This window comes from Pecten maximus, chromosome 5 (genome assembly GCF_902652985.1).
Source record: "Pecten maximus chromosome 5, xPecMax1.1, whole genome shotgun sequence".
In the NCBI taxonomy this organism is placed as follows: domain Eukaryota; kingdom Metazoa; phylum Mollusca; class Bivalvia; order Pectinida; family Pectinidae; genus Pecten; species Pecten maximus.
The window spans coordinates 23,181,377-23,205,962 of NC_047019.1; the positions used below are offsets into that span (position 1 = coordinate 23,181,377).

Genomic DNA, 24,586 nt, shown 5'->3' on the forward strand with positions numbered 1-24,586 from the left:
AAGGGGACCCTATATATAAAATGTATCAATAATGGCCGTCTGTCTAGTTATGCATATTTTCATTTCGGGGTCAGTTGGAAAACAACATGGCCGACAGGCAGCCATCTTGGATTTTGACAATTGAAGTTTGTTATTGCTATCTCTCAGAAAGTATTTAAGTAAAACACACACAATACTAAAAATTGCAGGTATTAAAGCAATTTATGTGTTGTATGGCACCTCTTGCTATTACATTAAAATGATTCACATATATATTTCTGTAGAATATTATTGACCTTGAAGTGTTTTCTTTGAATTTCAAACTTGCTTGAGATATTATGGACCTCTGTGAAGAATGATAAGATTACCTCAATGAATGAATCCAATAGAGCACTGACAATCTTTAGTATTGTGTGTGTTTTACAAACATTCATCAAGAAAATGATGGTCTGTATTGGTTTCAAAGGTAAGAGTTTAATAGGAAAAACAACCATGATATTATTATATACACAATAAATATTTATTTACCATTAAAATAATGTAATAAAATTATAAATAAAATTAGCAATTAGTGAATGAACAATGATATAATGTGATGTTTCATAGACATATTTAGCACAAGATTGTATGATAGGTGTACAGAACTATACCTATGATGTACATACTTCATGGAAAGTGTATGGCTCATTTTCCCATATAAACACAATATGAATATTATCTTGTCTAATACCACACTGAGCACATATGAGTCAATTTGCATGAAATTGACAATATAGTTTAAGTTGTTTAAAAAAGTTTTATAAATCAGTTAGGTCGTTTTTAATGACACACCAAAAAATATAGAAGGCATGCCATGGAACTAGACCATGCGCACCTGATATGTCGTCATGAAATTACTCCATGTTCTTGAGTTGTTTGAGCAATATGACATGGAAAGAAAGGGTTTACAGGCATTTACTGCCATGCCAGTGACCCCACTTTCAGATACTTACCTGTTACAATAAATCAACATTAATTTGCTGAGAATCATGAGTTGCTGAAGACATCAATCATGTGCTTTTATCACATTCTTGTTTTAAGTCTTTCTCCAAATGGCAGAGGCTTATTTGCAAATATTCTAAGTGACTAACTGAGTTAAACAGATATTCAAGAAATGTTTTTATATACACTTACACAATATAAAGCACACAATTTAAGTGAATGGTATGAATAACACCATACAGCTGAAACATTTTGTAGTCCAGCTTGAATTAAAATTGAGACCAAATAATGAAAACACATGGTCTCATTGTTCAAATACAACAGCAGTGATACCGGGTATATGAAATATTGCAACTGTTGTTCATAACATGGTGCAGGACAAATCTAAACTTAATTTTGTGATCTACATGTAGAATAGTAATGTTTGCATTGTACAATTAGAGATGAATTGAAACCGACACGAGGACTTGTTTGGTCTTGCAGAACACAACTGGATAAATATTGATCAACTCCAAGAGTGATTTGATGTGGATTGCGTGTAGGGATGTACCTGTAATGAGAGAAAAGTTTGAATTGGCAAAAATATCAAATGGAACTTTTAAATAAATTTGATTCACACATAAAAAGCTTAATTAAAAGGGTTGTAACACATATTTAGCATGTGTCTGCAATGTATACATGTTTACTGAAAGCAATATAATTGCTTGGAAAATAACTTACGTCTTAGAAAACTGTTGTCCGTTTCTGGAATCTGTCTTCATACTACTGTTTTGTTTTGTTTTCATATTGGTTGGTCTGTTCTATTCCTGAAATTGATATGACCTGGTTCAGTATTGAGCAGTAAATAGATAACTACGACGCAAACTTGTAATAATACAAAAATTTCAATAATTGATTGATGATAGAAATACAAAATCAACAATTGGTGAACAAAAGAACATATTGGCATTACCTGATAGTGATTTAGGTCTGTGGCCAGTACAAAGGATCTGATTATTGGTGGTAGTTACATGGAGGAAACGATTGTCCAATACCCCAGTATTTCCAAATGTCTTGTGTAGTTTTGAAGTTTTTGTTTATTTTCTTGATATTCATTAGCACTTTGTTGTGGTTCTTTTTTGTTGATCAGTTTCATTATTCATCCGCACTTTGTTGTATCAAATGTCAGTTAATTGATATTTCCAGTGATACACTTTTCAGGTATGTCCTTGAATCAAAGTTGTAAACATGCGTCTTTTGCAATCGCTCTAAGTATCCGTACATGACAGGTCATACACATCAAAATCATTTAAAGTAAGTTTTCAAGTTTTAACAAATTTTCTGGCAAATATTTAACAATACATGAGTCATTGGTGTGATATAAGCAAGTGACTAACTTGGAAGAACAGTAAGTTGAATGTTCGTATCTGATCACAAATTCATACTAGTTCCATAGAATTCAATATTTGATTGATTTCAAAAACACTTAACATTTTACTTGCATATTGGAACGTAATGATTTCTGAAAAAAGAGTCAAGTTTGAGTAAAGCAAGTGGCAAAATCTATACAATGCTTGAAAGGTCATCAGATTTTGTACATCAATTAATTTACATATAATATCAGATACAGGAAGCACACAACTAAAAATACATTGATGTAATGATATTAACAAAATGTGCTCTCCCCATAACTATTTAGCCAGTGGGGGTAGTTTCTAGTATGTGATTAAATATGGTACAAATACCATATTTAAGCACACAATCACTACATTAATAATATGTCACATGGGCATGGTTGTTTATCTGTAAATTTGTTTGAAGTTTCTTAAATGCTCATGTCTCAGTTTAGGACATTCTTCAATATCAAAACTATTTCATGATTTTGATGAGTAGACTGTTTTGTAAATATGAGTTTGTTTTGGTTGATATTGCAATAGTTATAAGGTCAGCTTCGCTATGTTATGTATTAAACTTAAATTCTGCTAGTTCAGTAATTGATCTGTATTAGGTTTTTGTTTGGTTTAATATGTATTTATAACTTAAAATCTACTAGTTCAGTAATTGATCTGTATTAGGTTTTTGTTTGGTTTAATATGTATTTAACTTAAATTCTGCTAGTTCAGTAATTGATCTGTATTAGGTTTTTGTTTGGTTTAATATGTATTTAACTTAAATTCTGCTAGTTCAGTAATAGATCTGTATTAGGTTTTTGTTTGGTTTAATATGTATTTAACTTAAATTCTGCTAGTTCAGTAATAGATCTGTATTAGGGTTTTGTTTGGTTTAATATGTATTTAACTTAAATTCTGCTAGTTCAGTAATTGATCTGTATTAGGTTTTTATTTGGTTTAATATGTATTTAACTTAAATTCTGCTAGTTCAGTAATACATCTGTATTAGGGTTTTGTTTGGTTTAATATGTATTAAACTTAAATTCTGCTAGTTCAGTAATTGATCTGTATTAGGTTTTTGTTTGGTTTAATATGTATTTAACTTAAAATCTACTAGTTCAGTAATTGATCTGTATTAGGTTTTTGTTTGGTTTAATATGTATTTAACTTAAATTCTGCTAGTTCAGTAATTGATCTGTATTAGGTTTTTGTTTGGTTTAATATGTATTTAACTTAAATTCTGCTAGTTCAGTAATAGATCTGTATTAGGTTTTTGTTTGGTTTAATATGTATTGAACTTAAATTCTGCTAGTTCAGTAATAGATCTGTATTAGGGTTTTGTTTGGTTTAATATGTATTTAACTTAAATTCTGCTAGTTCAGTAATTGATCTGTATTAGGTTTTTGTTTGGTTTAATATGTATTTAACTTAAATTCTGCTAGTTCAGTAATAGATCTGTATTAGGTTTTTGTTTGGTTTAATATGTATTTAACTTAAATTCTGCTAGTTCAGTAATTGATCTGTATTAGGTTTTTGTTTGGTTTAATATGTATTTAACTTAAATTCTGTTAGTTCAGTAATAGATCTGTATTAGGTTTTTGTTTGGTTTAATATGTATTTAACTTAAATTCTGCTAGTTCAGTAATAGATCTGTATTAGGTTTTTGTTTGGTTGAATGTGTATTTAACTTAAATTCTGTTAGTTCAGTAATTGATCTGTATTAGGTTTTTGTTTGGTTTAATGTGTATTTAACTTAAATTCTGCTAGTTCAGTAATTGATCTGTATTAGGTTTTTGTTTGGTTTAATGTGTATTTAACTTAAATTCTGCTAGTTCAGTAATTGATCTGTATTAGGTTTTTGTTTGGTTTAATGTGTATTTAACTTAAATTCTGCTAGTTCAGTAATTGATCTGTATTAGGTTTTTGTTTGGTTTAATGTGTATTTAACTTAAATTCTGCTAGTTCAGTAATTGATCTGTATTAGGTTTTTGTTTGGTTTAATGTGTATTTAACTTAAATTCTGCTAGTTCAGTAATTGATCTGTATTAGGTTTTTGTTTGGTTTAATGTGTATTTAACTTAAATTCTGCTAGTTCAGTAATTGATCTGTATTAGGTTTTTGTTTGGTTTAATATGTATTTAACTTAAATTCTGCTAGTTCAGTAATTGATCTGTATTAGGTTTTTGTTTGGTTTAATGTGTATTTAACTTAAATTCTGCTAGTTCAGTAATTGATCTGTATTAGGTTTTTGTTTGGTTTAATATGTATTTAACTTAAATTCTGCTAGTTCAGTAATTGATCTGTATTAGGTTTTTGTTTGGTTTAATGTGTATTTAACTTAAATTCTGCTAGTTCAGTAATTGATCTGTATTAGGTTTTTGTTTGGTTTAATGTGTATTTAACTTAAATTCTGCTAGTTCAGTAATTGATCTGTATTAGGTTTTTGTTTGGTTTAATATGTATTTAACTTGCATTCTGCTACTTCAGTAATTGATCTGTCAGGATTTTCGTTTGGTTATTAACAAAGGATCCTTCTCCGATAAACATTTTAATCTGTTGCAGGCTTTACATTGCATCTTCATTTTGATTGCATTGTGTTACAAATGAATCTAAAATTGTTTAGTGCAGAAAGTAAGAGAATGATCAGACCAATATGTTGGAATAACTCCTGTCTGTACTCCAGTCTCTGTAGTGTAGATATGATCGAGTAGTGTTCCATAACATGTTGTTGGCTCTGTAATTACTTGTTTGCATGAGAATTCGCTTCGCATAAATCGCAAAAAGGCATCTGATATGTCCAGAAGATTGATGTTAAAGTCAAAAAGTGATTTATTTCTATCAATGCATGGTTTTATGTGGTCTGTTAAAGCTTTCAAAAATAACTGCATACCAAGTTTTGGTGTTTTATAAAGGTAGACAACTTGAATCTCTGTTTCCTTGACTTTTGCATCGATAGTCATGAATTCAATTCCATCATATCTATGGGGGTGTACTCTGTCCACAGTAATTCCATGCTTTACATACACAACTAGTCCATGGTTTGGCCTTGTTTTGCCATTATGATCTTCATCCAGTCTGTGTGCAGTAAAGCCAGGTAAATCATAACATTCCTGTCTGTCTGTATCAACAAGTCGTGATTCACAAATTCCAATGATATCTGCACTTTGAATGTTTGGTTCACGTCTTACATCATCTATGTGTTTGTGCAACGACCTTGCATTGTTGAATACGAGTTTCACATGTGCATTGTCAATGCTGTATAATGGAATATAGCATAAATGCATAGGTATTTTACGGAGTCTGTCCATTTCCACATGTACATTTTTGTCAACTGTTAATGCCTTGTCGTTGAAATCAAGGATGTAAAGATTTGATAATGTTCTAACTCGTGACAATGCAACATAGTGGATATGTGGAGCTTTGTAATTGGACCTCAGGTCAACTACCAGTTCATCAACAGTGGTACCTTGTGCTTTATGTACAGTTTTGGCAGCAGATGGGGCTAGAGGAAACTGGGTTCTTTCATAAGTTTTTCTATTGTTTAAAAATGACCGTTTCGTTTCAAACATTGGTGTCCACAACCTATTGATTCCTCTATGATATAAATGTTTGTATTTTGTTCTCCTTTTAGATCCAATGTTTTCATCAGTGAAAAGTATCCATATAATGCCAGGTCTTTCATGGTTCATTTCTTTGAATTCAATGTGTTTTACAATGCCTGAAGCTCCATTTGTTAATCCATCTTTTACATCAACATTCACCGTCACATCATATAACATTTCTTCTGCAAGTTTAAGCAAGCTAGGTAAGTTTCCAGTTTTGCTGTGATTTTCTTGCTTATTCATTTCTTTTATCAAGTGAAGTTTTGATTGCTTGCTTATATTTGAAGGGGCAATGACATCTGTATGAGCTGGCACATTCACCTTTGTGGTGACTAGGTCTTGTATCAACTCGTTGTTGAAATGATCAACTCGCTTATTTTCAGTAAATAAGTGCAAGGCATTTTTTGGATAAGTAGGTGATGCAGGTGTAATGGTGCGAGATTTAATAAGATCTCTGTCCTCTGGTAAGAGTTCATTTAATCTCAACCTGTTTAACATCTGAGCAAATTGTAAATCATCTTTCTGTCTCATGATTTCTTCAAGTTCAAATAGTTGAAAATGTTCTTTCCACAAGTTCCTTGCTAAACCTATCTTCAAATCATTAAAGATCCACGAGTCTGCCACAGGTGATAGTTGAAATAAGTCTCCAACAGCTATGATACTTATACCACCAAAGTCTCGCTTTGTGCCTGTCAGTTCTGTTAAGCGTTCATGCATGAAAGCAAACAGCTTATTACCAACCATTGAAATTTCATCTACAATGATGACAGAGAGATCTTTGTATGTGGTTCTGAAGGTATTCAGCTCATCACTGTGCATGTGTTGTTGTGTCTGAAACATTTTCTTATGAAATGCTGATGCTATTGTTACACCATTGATATTGTATGCTGCTTTTCCTGTAAAAGCTGTGAGCAAAATCTTTATGCTGTCTGGGTCATGACCTTCTTTTGAGTTCAACTGTCTTTGCAATGCTTGGAATAATGCTCGGATAACGACTGATTTTCCAACTCCAGCTCCACCAGAAAGAAATGCATAGATAGGTTCATTTTTTGTAGAAATCCATTTCACGACATGGTTGAAAAATTCCCTTTGCTTTTTGTTCAAAGAACGGAGCAATGTCATATATTCATCATCTGGCAAAAGTACTGATCTTGTTTCAACTGATACTGTACTTTCTGGTAGGTTTAGGTCTTGACCAATGTCTACAGTTCTGTGTGATGGTTCTGGTGGTACATAGTGAATGAACTCTTCAGACCGATCAACAGACAGTTCTGCATCTTCTGCTTGCACTTGTTCAGTGTTAGGTGCAACAGTATCAAACTCTGAGACTATGTCTTCCTCTGCCTGATGTCTAGCCATGTCTAGTTCCTCAACATGATGTTCATATTTGTCAATAATAGGCAATATCTGTTGTTGTCTGCTGTTGAAGTGTTCTTCATATGATTCATGGCCACTTAAAAGATCTTGCTCTTCATTTCTCCATGGTACAAACAGTAATATTTTTTCTCTGTAATGGTTTTCAGCATTAGTGGCTTTGCTATACCTGACATATCGAATAATTCTAGGGTTCTTGCGTTTCCTGATTGTAATGCCACCCCGCAACTTCATAATTGTGTTTTCATTATTGAATTCTGCATCACTCTCAGAATCTGAGTGGTCATCTTTATCTGAATGATGTCCTGTATCATCATCATCATTATGATCATTTTCTAAACTCTGCTTTGGTTTTTTGTATTTCACATCTAACTCAGAAACATAATCAGCAAAGCAATAGTTCTCTAGCTTTTTTGGTCTCCTTGCATACCGCTTGATGATATTGTCAGATTCAACATCTGTAGAGTTTTTAGGAAGATCTTTCAGTTGTTCTTGGCTTTTCAGAAGGAAAACTCTGTCTTTAGGTAATGACGTATTAATGAATACGACTTCACGAGAAGCTCGGGTCAAGGGCATTTGAAGTACAAGATATGATGCTTCTTGTGCACTGATTTCTACAAAATTGAGAAATTTGTTTCCAATATGTCTGACTTGACGTTTAAGATCCATGTTTCCTTCTGCTGCCTCTTTTGAAGCTTGTTCTAACATAGTGCTCATACCTCTTTGTGATTTGCTTATGTATGATACAATGTACATTGCACAGGCATATGGGTCCAAAACAAATTGCAAGTCGAGATTTGCTTTCCATGCTTGTAGTACTGTGGTATTGTAGTAATTTACCCTCATTTCTTTAGGTTCCCTTTTTAAAAATATCTTCGGTCCTTTCAGTGAACTTCTTATACACTTAATGTACTCTGCCTCTTCAATTTGCACAACTTCTGTTAGAAACTCTTCATAAGACATGTCACACCCATCTTTGAATTCATTCATTCTAGCATGAATTTCCGAGTATTTCTGTCTGTATTCATCAACATCTGTTTCAAGTGGTTCCAATAACATAGTGTTTGGAAGTGGGGGAAGTGGAAATCCAAATCTACACACAGATCTGCCACCTTTCTTGCAAGTTTTAGAATGTTTGTGTACTTGCATTTTAATAAATTCCTGCATGTCATCATCTACAGCAAGAGAACATGTCACATGTTTATCAACATATCGAATAATGTCTTCTTCTGAATCAATGTTGTATTTGGGTGCATTTTCAGTCCAGATCATCATGTGAACATGTGGAGAACCTCTGTTCTGAAATTCTATACGTTGAAATGTGTCTGTTACACTTCCAATTGGGGCATGTTCACTTTTCAAAACAGTATTCATAAATACTTGAACCCTATGGTCAAAATATCGACTGCATGTCACTGGATCTTTTTGTACAAGTTTAACTTTTTCAGACCAAGTCATATTTCTTATTTGTTGGTCAGAGCAAGGTGTGCCAGACAACACAGCAAGGGTTTTAAGCAACTCGTTCCATCGAGTATCGGCAGAAGACAATGACATAAACCATGTTGGTAATCCTATCTGTCTTATCATTGCGAAGACGTCTTTTTTTCTTGAAGAAAGATATGCTGGAGAATTCCTGAGAGTTCTGAAGATATAGTAACCTTCATTTAAGCTTACTATCTTGTCTGCTATTTCAGGATTTTGTGCTTCTGAAGCAGTAATTTTGTTTCCGTCACTCTTTTTTCTGCGGATTGCCAAATTTACTTTGTCTGCTACCTGCTTTCTTTGTATTTTGTTCAATTTGAAAAATATATTTGGAACAGATGCTGCAGCTCTTCTATCAACACTTCGAAGTTCCCATTTTGCTAAATCACTGTATGAAACAGGTGTTTGTCTCTCATTGTTTTTCAACCTTTTTTGTGCACAATATATTGATGGGAATGATAGGACCTCTGCATCTTCGTCATGATAGAGACCGATTGGTTGCTGACCTTCACCTGGTGCAAAGACTAGCTCTTTGTTTGTGTCAAGGTTGGCTTCATCAATGAGCGTATCAGAATTGCCTTGAACACATTCATCTTCATTCATTTCAATGAAATTATCATCTTTCTCACAAGCATTGCTGCTGTCATCATAGCTTTTATTATCTAAATTATTCTCTTTGAAGTGTCTGATTTTGAACTGATCAGTAGGTATAGAACTAGATTGGTTCTTTAGCACATTTGATTCATTATCTTGTGCTTTTGTGAATTCTTGAACAATTTCTTCAGCACTTTCAGCTGTTTTCTGAACCCAATCATCATCAATTTTAATACAAGAATTCTTATACAAATCACTGTTGTTCATCAACCAATGAAGGGCAGAGAGTACCATATTAGGCCGAACATTCTCCGACAAAACACATGATTTATATGTTAGTCTTTTTTTCAGTTTAACAGCAACTGTGAAATGTTCATCCATTTGTCTTGGTAATGCATTAATAGTTGGCTGAATATCTATTGGGACATTCACTACATTTCCTTTTACAGAGTATTGTCCGCCTCGTGGCAATTCTCGTATTTGCATAAATGGTATTCTCAATGCTATGAGGCGTTCTTCAAGTGGATGCAAGTCTAATTCTGGTGGTTTTTCTGGCCATTTCATTCCATTCTTGACCGACAGTTTTGGGACTTTGCATTTCTTCAATGAGGCATAACATGTATGACAAATCCACTCCTTACCATCTACAGATTTGAATCCTGTATAGAAATCTGTGTATTGTGGAAAAACAGGAATCGGGGAACTTTCTTTTACACTTTCACTAAACCATGTCTGTTGACAACATGTGCACACATATTCAGGCCCTCTCTGAATTTTTCTTTGGAAGACAGTTATGCATTCTGATATATCATTTCCAAAACGCCTCCTTTTGTATTGGTGTCTTTCATTACCACTAAATGTATCGTGGTTTCGATTATCTGCCTTTCGTTTTCTATCTAATGCTTTATGTTCTATTGTGTTTCGCTTCCTTCTTTCTACTTGTTTTAACCTTTCGTTCTCAAGGAAGTTTTTATTTAAGCGTAACTGCCATTTCCTAGAAACATCAGCTTTAGCTTCGGCTTGTAAAAACAATGGATCAAGTCTAGCTTTCTTTTTCACCAGCTGCTCTTGCTCGAGATATAGAGGATCTTTTCTTGCTCGTTGTTTGCTCTTTAGGTCAAGTTCCTGTAACTTTTTTGGATTTTTATCACGTGCATTGGCCTTGCTTTGTTTATCTATGGCACGGTGTTTTTCTGGATTTTGATTTCGTGCATTGGCCTTGCTTTGTTTATCTATGGCACGGTGTTTCTCTGGATGTTTATCACGTGCATTGGCCTTGCTTTGTTTATCTATCGCACAGTGTTTCTCTGGATTTTTTTCACGAGCATTAGTCTTGCTTTGTCGATCTACGGCCTTGTACATTTCTGGGTTTTTATCACGTGCCTTAGCCTTCTTTTCTACATCTATTAGTCTCTGTTTTTCTGGATTTTTATCACGTGCATTGACCTTGCTTTGTTTATCTATCGCACGGTGTTTTTCTGGATTTTTTTCACGTGCAGTAGTCTTGCTTTGTAGATCTACAGCCTTGTACCTTTCTGGGTTTTTTGCACGTGCATTAGCCTTCTTTTGTACATCTATTAGTCTCTGTTTTTCTGGATTTTTATCACGTGCATTGGCCTTGCTTTGTTTATCTATGGCACGGTGTTTCTCTGGATTGTTATCACGTGCATTGGCCTTGCTTTGTTTATCTATCGCACGGTGTTTTTCTGGATTATGCTGCCTTTCATCTCTCTTCCTTTTCTGGTCTTTTTTCTGAAAGCTTGCTTGTTTCGAACCCAGTCTAATTCTTCTCATATAGTTACGCATATATTCTTTCCTTGAACAGATAGAAACAGAAAAAGTGTCTGTGCTATTTCCCTCGTTCGTTTTCATTCTCCAACATTTTTTCCTCTTTTCCTGATCTTGGAAATATGACTCTAGTGTGATCCTTCTCCTGACTGAATCTTTTTCAGTATTTTTGTTTTTGTTTGATAATGAACTTGCACAACTAGTTCCTGATTCGGTGGAAGATGCTTTAGATACTATGACGGCAGTTATTTCAAAAACATCATTTATTTGGCACGCCAAAGATTCTGCAAGTTGAAGACAATGATGTAACACATTCTCAATATTTTGATAATGTATAACAGTACTAGAGCCATTTGGATCAACTATGCCAGTTAAATTTCTCGAGTGAGAATCGCATATACAGTAAAGGTTATCCTGTTTAATGACAACAAATGTATTTCCTCTAAATGTCACAAATGCACCCTGGCTATCATCCTGCATCAAAGATATTGTTAAAGCTTCATCCAGTGTATAAAACTGAAATTCATCTAAATTTTGTCCTGTACTATCAAGCGTACCCATAAGTGATTCTTGAAATGTGAAGTGGTATAGCTCATCATTGTACTCAACACATCTTGGTATTTCATTAATTGCTAGCAGATCATGCTCAATGGTACTACTACGCTGCAAAATTTCATACATTTCATTGCCTTTTGTAAGGATTTGATCTACATCAAATGGTGTCCAAGCTGTTGTATGTTTGTTGCAACTGTATATGAGAGCTGACAAACTATTCATGACACATTGCTTACCAGCATTGTCCAGAAACCTTGGATCGCTTTGGTCAAAGTGGCCTTGTACTGCCATTGGTACTGGCTCAGTTTGCTCTTTTTGCTGTTTTTCTTCTGTACTTTGAACTGCAAAGTAAATATTTTGTTTGTTTCCAGCAAATGTTTCAACAGAACAATCCTTTTCCATAACATCCAAAACAACATCATAATGAGCTTGATATTTGTGAATTAAGTATATACTTTCATCATGAACATCTACAAATGGATGGACTTGTTTTGCTGAAAATTTTAGCCAAGTAGACTGTGCATCATCATAGATATAGATATCCGTTTTCAAAAAGTCTGCTGCAGCTAGTATTTCTACCTCTGTTGCCCATGTACCATTATGCAACATACGTTTCTTAACCACATAATTACTTACAGACCGTTCACCTGATCTTAAGTGACTTCTAAAATATAAATCATTATCAATCATATGATTCACAACTTCATTTCTAAAGAACATGTGATTTTCTTCACTATCGCATAAAACATGAGACACAGCTCTAAAAAAGCAATTTCCATCACCACATATTGTTTTTGTTTGCTTTGGTCTGGCTAGTGTGCGACTTTCTTTGGTGATTTGTGTGTTACTATCCAAAATGATATTCTTAAATCCAAACTGCTCTACAAATGTCTCCTTTCATTTCAAACACAGTGGTGAAAATGGATAAATTTCAGGCTCAGTCTGTTGTACAAATATAACATCTGTTATATTATCATCAATAGTATCAGTGTATGCTTGATTATTATCAGAATCTGTTCTGACCTTGCTTTCATTTTCTATTTGAGATATTCTTTCAAAAAGTCCGTCTTTTTGTTCATTGGGTATTTGAGTGGGAGTATTATCTTGTTCTTTATGAGTTTTCTTATCTTTTGTTCTGCTCTGAGGTAAGGTTTTTGTTTCATTTTTTGAGTAGCATTTCAGTTTGTTCTTTGATTTGTTCATTAGTTTGTGTTTTGTTTCGTTCATACAAGTTCTTGTAACTTTTGTTTCAACATCTTCAACCACTGCATCACAGGTTTGTTGTGATGGCACGCGTGATGTGCAATCAGTAGGTACTGACCCAATGGTGTTCGTCTGCCCTGCACCATCCCTACCATCGGTAGTTACTGGTGGTACACGCGGTGGTGTACATTCGCACGGTGGCGAATCAGACCTCGGTGGGACATCCTTTTGGATGCACAGACTTCCCTGAGGAGTTACCAACCTCAGGGCATTTGGAGATTTTCCCGCAGTTGCCAACACTGGGGATGGTTCTCCCAAACCATCTGATGCCGAGGCATCGGGTGACTCTGCTCGTGCAGCTCTCCTTTCCCTCATCCTCTGCTTCTGTATCACAGCCGCCTGGCGGATACCACCTGAACGTCTTCGACCCATCACCTACAAGTTAATAAATAATACATAACAAGAATTACATCTAATTATATGTATCAGCTTCCTCACTTTGTCAATTATATTTAAGTCCATACTGAATTGCGAAAGTGAATTTTAGTGCAAATTCAGAAAGTCAAGTCTTAAACCTAAAAACTATGTAATCCTGTGATGATAGTATCAGTAACCTAACAAAGTTTCAATTCAAAGGGATACAGAAATTCAAACAACATTTCAGCAGTACTAAACTGCTGATAAAGACTGCAAGTATCTGGATGTAAATGATAGTCTGGACAGACGTCACAGAATTCAAATACTATATAAGTGAAATAAGCAGGGAGTGATGATGTTGTTCGCTTACGTACTAAAGAAAAGTGAATTTCCTCACCTACTTGTCGCTATGTTATCAGAGTACAGCAGGGCTAAACAATATACACCTGTCAAATAGCAAAGAAACAAAACATGAAACAAGAGAATGTAACATTAGATTTGAAATTAACCCTGCCTTGTATAAATCAACAATAATTTAATACCTGATGAAATTGAAGCAATTACTAAAGTAACACATTTCAACAGTTAGTAAAAGATAACACAAAGGAAGACCTGCACAACATAAGTGCAGTAATCTCCATATGAAAATATTTTAAATAAATTCAATCAGACTTGGACAAGGTTTCAACCAATCAAATCCTTTGGCTTGGCAATTGTGCCTTTCCATCCTACATATCGACATTGTCTCTGTGAGGCCAAACTATGTACAGATCAAATCTGTACAGTTGTTCAGCATTCTGTAATTCAAACAGTATTTTTTTTTAGTTTACAAGCAGTTTTGTCTGTTTTTCTTCCTCCATGTCCTCTATTAGTCCAGTGAAATTAGCTAAAAACATTCCTCACCGGGTCAAAATTGCAAAATTTATTTTTGTATTTTTTTAATGTTCCGTTGTATTCTGTCCAGGGAAAATTTTAAGTACGAAAAACCTGTTTATAGCGATTGGTGACCAAAATTTTGAGAAAAAAAAAATATAATGCACATCTACACATGGTCCTTTTTTTATATTTAAGCGAAGTTTCATTGAAATTGGCCCAGCGGTTTAGGAGTTGTGACGAAAAACCTGTTTAAAGTGACCAATTTCCAGAGCAACCAAAATTTTCAAAAAAAAGTTGGATGCACATCTGCACATGGTCCTTTAAATTTGTGTGAAGTTTAATTGAAATTGGCCCAGCAGTTGTCCGTACAAGATTATGGGACGACAGACAGGCCGATTCCAGTATACCACCCCTAACTTCGTTACGAGGGTATAATAACTTGTGTCGAAAAAGTGATTTAAAACCATCTATTCCTTGTGGGAAGGTACTCCAATAATATAATATTATTAGAGGTTTAACAAGACGAGAAAATTTTGATATGCGTCACGTTACAACCTCAAATTGCCACTGTACATGTTCACATTCCTTGCTGCTGGGACACAGCTAATCAGTTGTTCAAAATGTATTAAAGGGGCATTCCTTCGTTTGCACATCAGAAACATGCAAAATTTCTATTGTTGAAATTTATATCCTAACGAATATTAAATGGTTAGTGCCTACTAGTAATGAAAATGGCATCATAACATACTTTTATGCATAGCAAAATGACAAATTGTACAAAAATACTCCCAGTTTTTGTGGTAATTAGTGATACTTTGCAGCGAATTATGAATTTTAAAGACTTAATATTTGAAGAACTTTGGTTTACATTGTCAGTGAAACTGTCATATTATCGTAAACGTTTTAACTTCTACTACCTGGCAAAAATACATATTTTTCATACTTTTATTTTGATGACCTTAACTTTAATCAATGAAGGAATGCCCCTTTAAACTCACATTTTCCATAATGTGACTCACCTTGTTCTATCTAGGTATGATGAATACACATATTTACAAAACTTTTGTCCATATTTATATCCAAGAAGCAGCGATTATTAGAATTTCCAATATAAATATAAATTGAACAATTTCAAAACAAGTTATATTAACAGATATTAATCAATATTGTTTGTCCGGATGGAAGGCGTGAGGGGTTTTACTGTGGGATGAAACCGGAGTAGCCGGGGAAAACCCATGTGGTCGGAAGGTGACCCCCAAACCTATTCACGCCCTATCGGGGAATCAAACCCAGACCATCTTGATGAAAGGCAAGTGTGTTACAACTGTGCCACCGGACCACTCAATTACTTGACTCTCTTTCACTTGTAAATGCTGCCATACTCGTTTTCAATTGGGTTAATCAAAACAAATAGAAGTGTAATTTTTATGCATAAAAACAATCAGAACAGCATAAAATCATGGAAACAGACTTTCTCTGATTAAATCAATTATGTTTTGACATCTTATAGCAACATATTCAGTAGCATGTTTTATGTCAAACATCACTCAACATTTTGGACAGCAATGGACTAATTAATACATAATCAACAAGCTTAAAGGGACATCACGGTAAAAACGTTGTAATTTTCAATGAATGTACGTGTTTTGTTCCTTTCCAGTTATGTTTCTGTGCTGTCCCAATGTTCACAGTCGATCCGCATGTCCAGCTTGACCACTTGATTTAGTTGGGAATCCCCCTCTAAATTTAGCGTGGAAATTATTTTTAAATCATCACGTAACTGTTTTGAAATCGAGGCAACACAAACACATGATAGTTTACAAGGCGAATTGGATTAGTTGGACAACGATATTATACAGTGGTTTAAATGTTAAATAACACGTTCTGTATATATTCCGGCACATATATTTATGTGTAAATAAGTGTAAACACCGTACATATAGTATAGTGACAGTAGCGATGTACTGGTACAGACTGTATAGATATTACCGAGTTGGTGTAAATATTACCGAGATTGTCATGACCTACTATCCAGCAATCAAGCAGAATACGAGCAGCGTCCGTATTACTGCTGTTTTCATGTTTGAACTGTATTGTACTGCTTCCCCAGTTTAATTCTAGGATTGTGTTTGACCCATTTTCCAATTATTCTCTTCATTGCGGAAGCTGTTATCGTTTTCAACCGCAGTCGATTCACATTGGAAGCCATTTTTGTTTTCAGGTGTTTTAGTGTGTTGTGCGCATGCGTGTTATCGTATAATAACGTATATGTCACAAAATTTGCATATTCAGACTATTGATCAACGAATTGTGATAACCTTTTTTATAATTAATAATTGATGTTTTTTATATACATATATCATCAAATTCGAATGGTTATTGTTCATAAGGATATTATTTTTAAAGATATACCCAATAATATGAAAAATACAAAATAAAAATTGGTTTACCGTGATGTCCCTTTAAGTAGGTCTAAATATAGTTAACATAAATTATCGTTTTAGCTGGTTTTTGGCACATTTTAACCAACACTATCAGATCAGGGCGGGGACAGGGATCAGACAGTCTCTGGATGAGAACCACGGTCAAACAATGTCCGATCATAAAAAAGCCAACCAGTACTGGCTCTCATGTTATGGGAGTACTGGGAATGGAGAATTAAAGTGCAGAAAGTCTATTGTGACTTTTGCATAGGTAAGGTCATTCAAAATGAATTCAGATCAACAAAAACAATGCATTTAGAATGTATGTATGTACATTTTTTATTTGACTGTGCATGTATTAAATGATGCATCTTAAATTTTGTTGACATATAAGATATAAACAAATAATAGTATCTATTGTAATTTGATTGTACTAGATCTAGTGTGAGAAATATACATTAGAAATGATTGTGTAGGCCTAGGGAATCATACCTGTTTGATCTTAACAAGAAACAAAAGTCCTGATCAATTTCATGGTTATATGTATATCATAGATGAGGGAATTACTGTACAAAGAACAAATGCCCTACGATATTCTGACGATCGCCTTTAAAATTGCACCCATCACTAGTTCATGGTCTCGTAGGAGGAATTTTTCTTCTGTAAGAAATCACCATAGTGTGCCCTTGTCGGATCTTGAACAGATAATAAATCGGGCCTGAATGTAAGCACAATTTATCATGCACAGCTGCCTGTTATATAGGCCTATATATATATATTATATATAGTGTACTGCATCAATTTTGATCAAATACTCATGGGAAAAGTTTAGTAAACCCAATGGATCGCTTGGTAAATGCTAAAACATTGCTGCTAGCATCGTCTACATCCAATTTTATAAACAAAAACAATGGAACACTTTGTGCAACTGAGTACACATATTAACAAGGCTATTACGCAGTAGGGACCGGACTGTGTCATCACTCACCTGACAAGGCCATGTATCGTATTTACAATGTAAGAGCTCGAGGTTCATAACTACTCAAGAATGTAGACCATGTGTTATAACATATAAATATGTAGTGCAAACCAACGTAACAACTAGAGCAAACCCTATAAAGAAATCATTGAGGCAAATTAATCACGAAAACATAGGCCCGTCATTACCTCGCCGTATCCCAGATTGCACTATCGAATACTTCCGGTCACGTGATTCAGCAATATATGGGTTCGAATACCGCTGCCAACGATTATTTTAAATATAATTTTAATTGTAATTAGTGTTCTAAGAAAGATATTGTAGCTTTTAAATAAATATTCTTTGATAAATAATTCCTAAAAATACATTAATCATGCAATGAAACCATTTTGATAACATGTACTGTAGTATAATTCAATGCAGAGATCCAAGCTGTGCTACATGATTTATAACTCTACTTCATTAGAGTCTTATATAATTTGCAATAAAAAAACCCATTTCAATCAATGTTTAAAACATTATTTATGAAATGAAACAGTATCATTACTAGCATCTTTGATTTATAACAATACTTCAATAATAATTTGTAAAAATTATTTCAATGTTTATAAGTTTGAAAATATATGCTGTAAAGAGAAATGACTGCACAAATACATATAGTGGACAAATGGTGGTATTCCTCCAATCTTGTCTGAACTAAGGTGTTTCTAAGACTGAAAGATAACATTTTATGTCTGTAATAATAAGAAAACAAGAAAATAAATCATATATATATATTGTTTATACAGGATTTCAGACCAATATTAACCCACAATAAATGTATTTTGAATAATATTCATTCATAATTTGTAACTTTCTGAGAAATAGGAAATATATATAACACTATGTCATAAAATATAAACTTCAGATAAGAAAAAAAAAAAAAAAATGGACACATGTTAGCCATTTTGTTAATAAAACATGGACAAGATATTCGAACAAAAGGAACATTAAATGTACAATGAGGAAGATCCTTGATCAGGCACTTACACGTCAGACATTGTCTCTTCCCATCGATCAAACAATTGACAATTAGAGACTTCAAGTGTAAATATCCAAGATAGTCGCCTGTCAGCCATATTCTTTTCTGATCGCTTCAAAAATGGTATATGCACAACAAGGGACCAACGGAAAATTGCATGTGAAATTTTAGAAAGATCCCTTCAGTACTTTCTGAGATTAAGCGATAACAAACTTCAAATGTCAAAATCCAAGATGGCCGTTTGTCGGCCATATTCTTTTCTGATTGCTACCAAAATGGAATATGCACAACAAGGGACCAAGGGGAACCTGCATGTGAAATTTGAGAAAGATCCCTTCAGTACTTTCTGAGATTTAGCGATAACAAACTTCAAATGTCAAAATCCAAGATGGCCGTTTGTCGGCCATATTCTTTTCTGATTGCTACCAAAATGGAATATGCACAACAAGGGACCAAGGGGAACCTGCATGTGAAATTTGAGAAAGATCCCTTCAGTACTTTCTGAGATTTAGTGATAACAAACTTCAAATGTCAAAATTCAAGATGGCCGTTTGACAGCCATATTCTTTTCTGATCGCTACCAAAATGGTATATGCACAACTAGGGACCAAGGGGAACCTGCATGTGAAATTTGAGAAAGATTCCTTCAGTACTTTCTGAGATTTAGTGATAACAAACTTCAAATGTCAAAATCCAAGATGGCCGTTTGTCGGCCATTTTCTTTTCTGATTGCTACCAAAATGGAATATGCGCAACTAGGGACCAAGGGGAACCTGCATGTGAAATTTGAGAAAGATCCCTTCAGCACTTTCTGAGATTTAGCGATAACAAACTTCAAATGTCAAAATCCAAGATGGCCGCCTGTCGGCCATATTCTTTTCTGATCGCTACCAAAATGGACTATGCACAACTAGGGGCCAAGGGAAACCTGCATGTAAAATTTGAGAAAGATCCCTTCAGCACTTTCTGAGATTTAGAGATAACAAACTTCGAATGTCAAAATCCAAGATGGCCGTCTGTCGGCCATATTCTTTTCTGATCGCTACCAAAATGGAATATGCACAACTAGGGACGAAGGGGAACCTGCATGTGAAATTTGAGAAAGATCCCTTCAGTACTTTGTGAGATTAAGCGATAACAAACTTCAAATGTCAAAATCAAAGATGGCCGCCTGTCGGCCATGTTCTTTTCCGATTGATCCCAAAATGGAATATGCACAACTAGGGACCAAGAGAAAGGTGCATATGAAATTTTGTGATGATCCCTTCAGTACTTTCCGGGAAATAGCGATAACAAGAATTGTTTACGGACGGACGGAGGGACGGACGGAGGGACGGACGGACGGACGGACGGACGACGGACCACGGACGCAGGGCGATTTGAATAGCCCACCATCTGATGATGGTGGGCTAAAAATAGTAAGTTGTATCACCAAAACTTGTTGTTTCCATGCTGGAAGCTAAACAATTACAAATTGAATATACATTCAACAAAATAACAAGTTCTATGACACTGATTGACAAATATTGACACCTACCTGTTCCACGATGGGCCCACGCTTGGTCATGATTCCCTGGGAGACTGTGAGGGGACTGTAGGCACGGGATCCAGTGGACATTGAGTCTGAAGCCTGTTCTTCCTCTGATGCTCCCGAGGAGTTCTGTCTCTCCACGTCACATGCTTCTCTCTCTGAAGAAAAAATTCAATCCCTATACCTACTTTTACACAGAATATTTTGAAGTTTACTTTCGAAATGCATATAATTTCAATTTCAAGAACAACAATTAATGAAAGCGTAAATCTTTAAGCTAGATTATTGTGTGACTGGAATATGACTAATTTACTGTACAATGAACAGAGGAAATATTTTTCCACATCAATTCTGTAATATTGAATTCATCCTTTCTTTTTCCTTTCTTTGTAAGTGAATTAACATTGTTTCATTTTCCTTTCTTTGTAAGTGAATTAACATATCTAAAATCATGTAATTGTGGAGATACCACCATTTAATATTTAATAAACTGGAACCACAACTTTCTGCAATTTTTTTCCAGGATGATTCCCCCACTATGTACACAAACACCACATACTTGCCATCATATGAATATTCCTATCACAATCAGTGTATATATGTATAAGCAACCAATTAAAATTAAACTGATCCCAGGAAACTGTTTCTTAAAAACTGTTTTGCATGTCAGGTATTCTTGTTTTAGGTGTCTGGGACCTCAAATTATTCCATTTGCCATTAAAATACAGCTCTAAATTCATTATTTTTTAGCAATCCATAGTCCTAATAATTCTACTACAGGCCAATCTGGCTCTTGGAAATAAATAACTGATGCTTGAATGTACGTTAAATTCCTTTATATCTATTTAATAAACTCATCAAGTTTAACATCTTTGAAGATCAGCAGTATTATACCTTATATAAGGACTAGAATCCTAAATATTAGAACTAATTATACCTCAAGTGAAATTTGGATCGATGGATAGGCCACAGGCTAAGAAAGCCTGCTTCAGACAGACCCTCAACTGGAACTCACAAGGAAAGTGAAAAATAAGTACACTTGTCACCAAAATAGACTTGATGCAGGAATACTGAGACCATGACGACAACATTCAGAATGACATGGGAGAGATAAAAGAGGATTTCCAAGAGTCGAGCCCATCAGAGTTTTCTTGAGGCCCATTTGTTCCTTAAGGAATCAACAGGCATAAGTCATACCTGAAGCGAAAGGATCCTCTGGTTTGGTGAGTAGAAACTCCTGTAAGGACAGGAACCAATCAAACACACACATTAGCTTCATGTTATGAAGAAGGACTGAGAAGTGGTTTGATTCCTTGGTTGCCCGGTAATGAAGCTCTATTTGGAGACTGGTACTGGTACTGCCTGGTTTCTGGCCATTCTGCAGGATCTTCTCAAATACATTAGGACGGACATTGACTGGAGCATCTGGACAGAAATAATACAGTTTCTGTTGGTAATGAAGTGCTATATTCAATATATTCTCATTTCATTTTCAAATAGTTAACTTAAATTTGTAATTTACATTTAATTAATTCAAAACAGGTCTGGATCTTCAAAGGACCCCCTGCCCATATATTCAGTATTTCATGAAACATACCTACCTAATACTATGTGAATACCAAATACGATCTCCGTGCATGCATTTTTGGTCAATATATTTGACAATGATGAACCCACATACCAAATTTTGATATCCATGCAGAAAATATTTGCCATGATATGCTTCATAAGGACAAAGGAATCAAAAGACAGATAACTAGAAACTGTATTAATCCTCCTTCACATTGTATGTGTAGAAGGCCCCATGAACTTTCCTTATAAAGGTCAAATAGAGGTCATGGTGATGTCTGAAATCAAGGTAACATTTGACAATTAAGATTTTCAATGGGAAAGAATAGCTAAAAATTTCCTTTTCTTGACCAACTAAATAGTCTCATTGAAATATATACATTGAATTCACAATAATTTGTCACCTACCTCTGTATCTGGTATCATAGGCCACAATCTCGTGGGATACTAAGTCCACATCCTTAGACTGATCAGAATAGCTGTCGAAGGAGAAAGTAGAGGAGATGAAGTCCAGTCTGGCCACTGAAGACTCTGGACAATCATCCCCCTTTCCACTATGACACATCAGCAGTTCCAAGGTCACATTGTTAAGGTCAATCGTCATCGACATTCCCTTCCAAACTTTACCAGACAGGACAGTCTGAAAAACAAATTTAAGCATTTTTCATTCCTCCAATTCATAGTCATAGTGACCTAGTAAAAGTCATTGTTTTCATTTGTGGCAGGAGACTAATAAGATGTTTCAACCATGATAATTCCCAATCAGATTTGAACTATAAGGAAGTACAACTATTGAACATGGTTAATATACTCATTATCTGAATTAAATCTCATGACTGTCCCAGGTCTGGTGGTCTCACCTCAATCTTAGGATCCTGAAGATGTGACATCATTGGTCGTTTGAACTCCTCCAGTTTCTCGCCAAGATTGTGTTCCAGGATTCCACGGATGAGCTTGTACTGAACTAAATCAAGTGAGCAATGAACGGATGACAGAGCTCCCTGTATCTGCCAGTCTGGTGCTGAGTGACTCACAAGGTTTTCCAAGTTCCTCTCAATGTGAAGCTTCAAGAGAATCTTCTCTTTGAGAGCCCTAGCCCCCTGCCAAAATAAAAGTGTCTTTTTTATTGGTGTGTTAATGTTACTATCACAATATTAGTTGATAATGATTTGGTGAAGTTATGTGTCAACAATAGAATTCTGTTATCTTGTTATAAACACATAATTGCAATCACAATCAACTTTAATATTAATATTTGGTAAAATTCTCCTTTAACCACATATAGTTTTCACATTAAAATGAACATGAAATATGAGCGCTGAACCTTTTTTCTTTAACACTTAAAAAATGTTTCCTTAAAAAAGAAAGTGAAAAAAATCTTGAAAAACTACGCGTTAAGAATATCATTAAGAGCTGCTGCTTCAAGATTTTTTTTTCAATTTTGTTACTTTGTGCAGTTGTATCAAGCATTTCCAGCAAAAAAAATGCATTTTTGCAGTGAATAATGAAATTGACTATACATTTTCCATATTCGATGTGAAGATATCTACTTTTTGCAAGCTTTTTTAATTTCTACATCCCTGAAATCAACAAAAATTAATTTAAAACCTGTTGAAAATAACATCATTTAACAGAACCCTTAAATATTTTTATCTCTAATTTTACCTGTCGCTTGATTACACAATCTGTGAATTCCAGATCTTGATTCCAATCCACTGTAACATGTGAGGATTTCTCCACCCTCTCAGCAGAAAACAGATCCATGTCTGCCAGCTCCACAGCGAGCATGTCTAGAAGGCAGTTGTGACGAGGACTTTCGAGGAAGTCTCCTCCACTACTACAGGCTGGTGTAAGGTACTCAGCAGATGTCAGTTCTGTACAGCTACTGGCAGATCCTACACTCAGTGTGTTTTCCAGATTCAATCCCAAGCTTCTGGTGAATGGATTGTCCAGCATCATAACAGGAGAGGAGATACTCATGCTAGATGAGGGCGAGAATGCATCTACACTAGATTCCTCCGGCGTTAGATCTGGTGAGGAGTCTGGAGGAGACAGGTCTGTCGGGTCATAGGATTCCAAGGAGCTTTGACCACTCTGCATTGTGTCATCATGAATATCTCCACCCAGACTCCCGTAAACACCAGCTGTCATAGGATCAAGTGTGCTTTGTTGGGGAGGGTTAAATTCATCAAACAAACTCTGTGTCATCACATGTGTCTCTGAGTGAGGGGATTCACTACTGGGAGTAGAAGCTGTTGTGGCAGACTTTGAGCTGGTCGCAGGTTGAGAGTTTGTCTGTGTTGTGTCAACATTTTGTTCTCTTTTAACAGTTCCTGATGATAATGTACCCTTGTCACCATCATACACAAAGCTGTTATTTACAGTGAGATTTCCAAGATTCATCACCAGGATGTCGGTGGACTTGGAGCTGTGGGGAATTAGTATGATAGGTGCGTTGGCCTCTATGTCCAGGGAAACACGAGCACCTCTACTAGCCTTGTCTGCTACCTATATATCAATTTAAGTGTAAATGTCATTGCTGCTCTTTAATCTTAATGTTGATATCAAAACATTTTCATATTAAGCACGATCTAGTTCCTAAATACCAAACAATTATAGCCACTGAAGTTTGTCCCCTGGCCTCAAATTTCAGTACATATTCTGCAATAATTTTCTCATTCTTAATTGAATTTAACAGCAGAAAAATATCTAATTTTTAACTGAGTGAATTAAAACTCTTTGATTTACAATATGTAGCTTTCTTTGAATATTAGCATTACTTTTTATCAATTAACTATTAATAATCATAGTCATAGTAAAAACAACTCTTAGAATATAAATA

The 24,586-nt window shown here is 34.8% G+C and overlaps 1 protein-coding gene and 1 long non-coding RNA gene across 2 annotated transcripts in view; both read right to left on the reverse strand.

Moving 5' to 3' along the window:
* Nucleotides 1-24,586, reverse strand: part of LOC117327569 (vacuolar protein sorting-associated protein 13D-like) — a 97,626-nt gene that overhangs the window by 37,814 nt on the left and 35,226 nt on the right. Inside the window, 5 exon segments of the mRNA XM_033884627.1 lie at nucleotides 20,182-20,333; nucleotides 21,373-21,600; nucleotides 22,153-22,384; nucleotides 22,605-22,844; nucleotides 23,410-24,252. Coding sequence (XP_033740518.1) covers nucleotides 20,182-20,333; nucleotides 21,373-21,600; nucleotides 22,153-22,384; nucleotides 22,605-22,844; nucleotides 23,410-24,252 — 1,695 coding nt within the window.
* LOC117327570 lies at nucleotides 230-3,112 on the reverse strand. Its single transcript, XR_004532680.1, has 3 exons — nucleotides 1,913-3,112; nucleotides 1,681-1,766; nucleotides 230-1,510 (listed from the first exon to the last, which is right to left on the reverse strand). It is a non-coding gene; the product is annotated as an uncharacterized LOC117327570 (long non-coding RNA).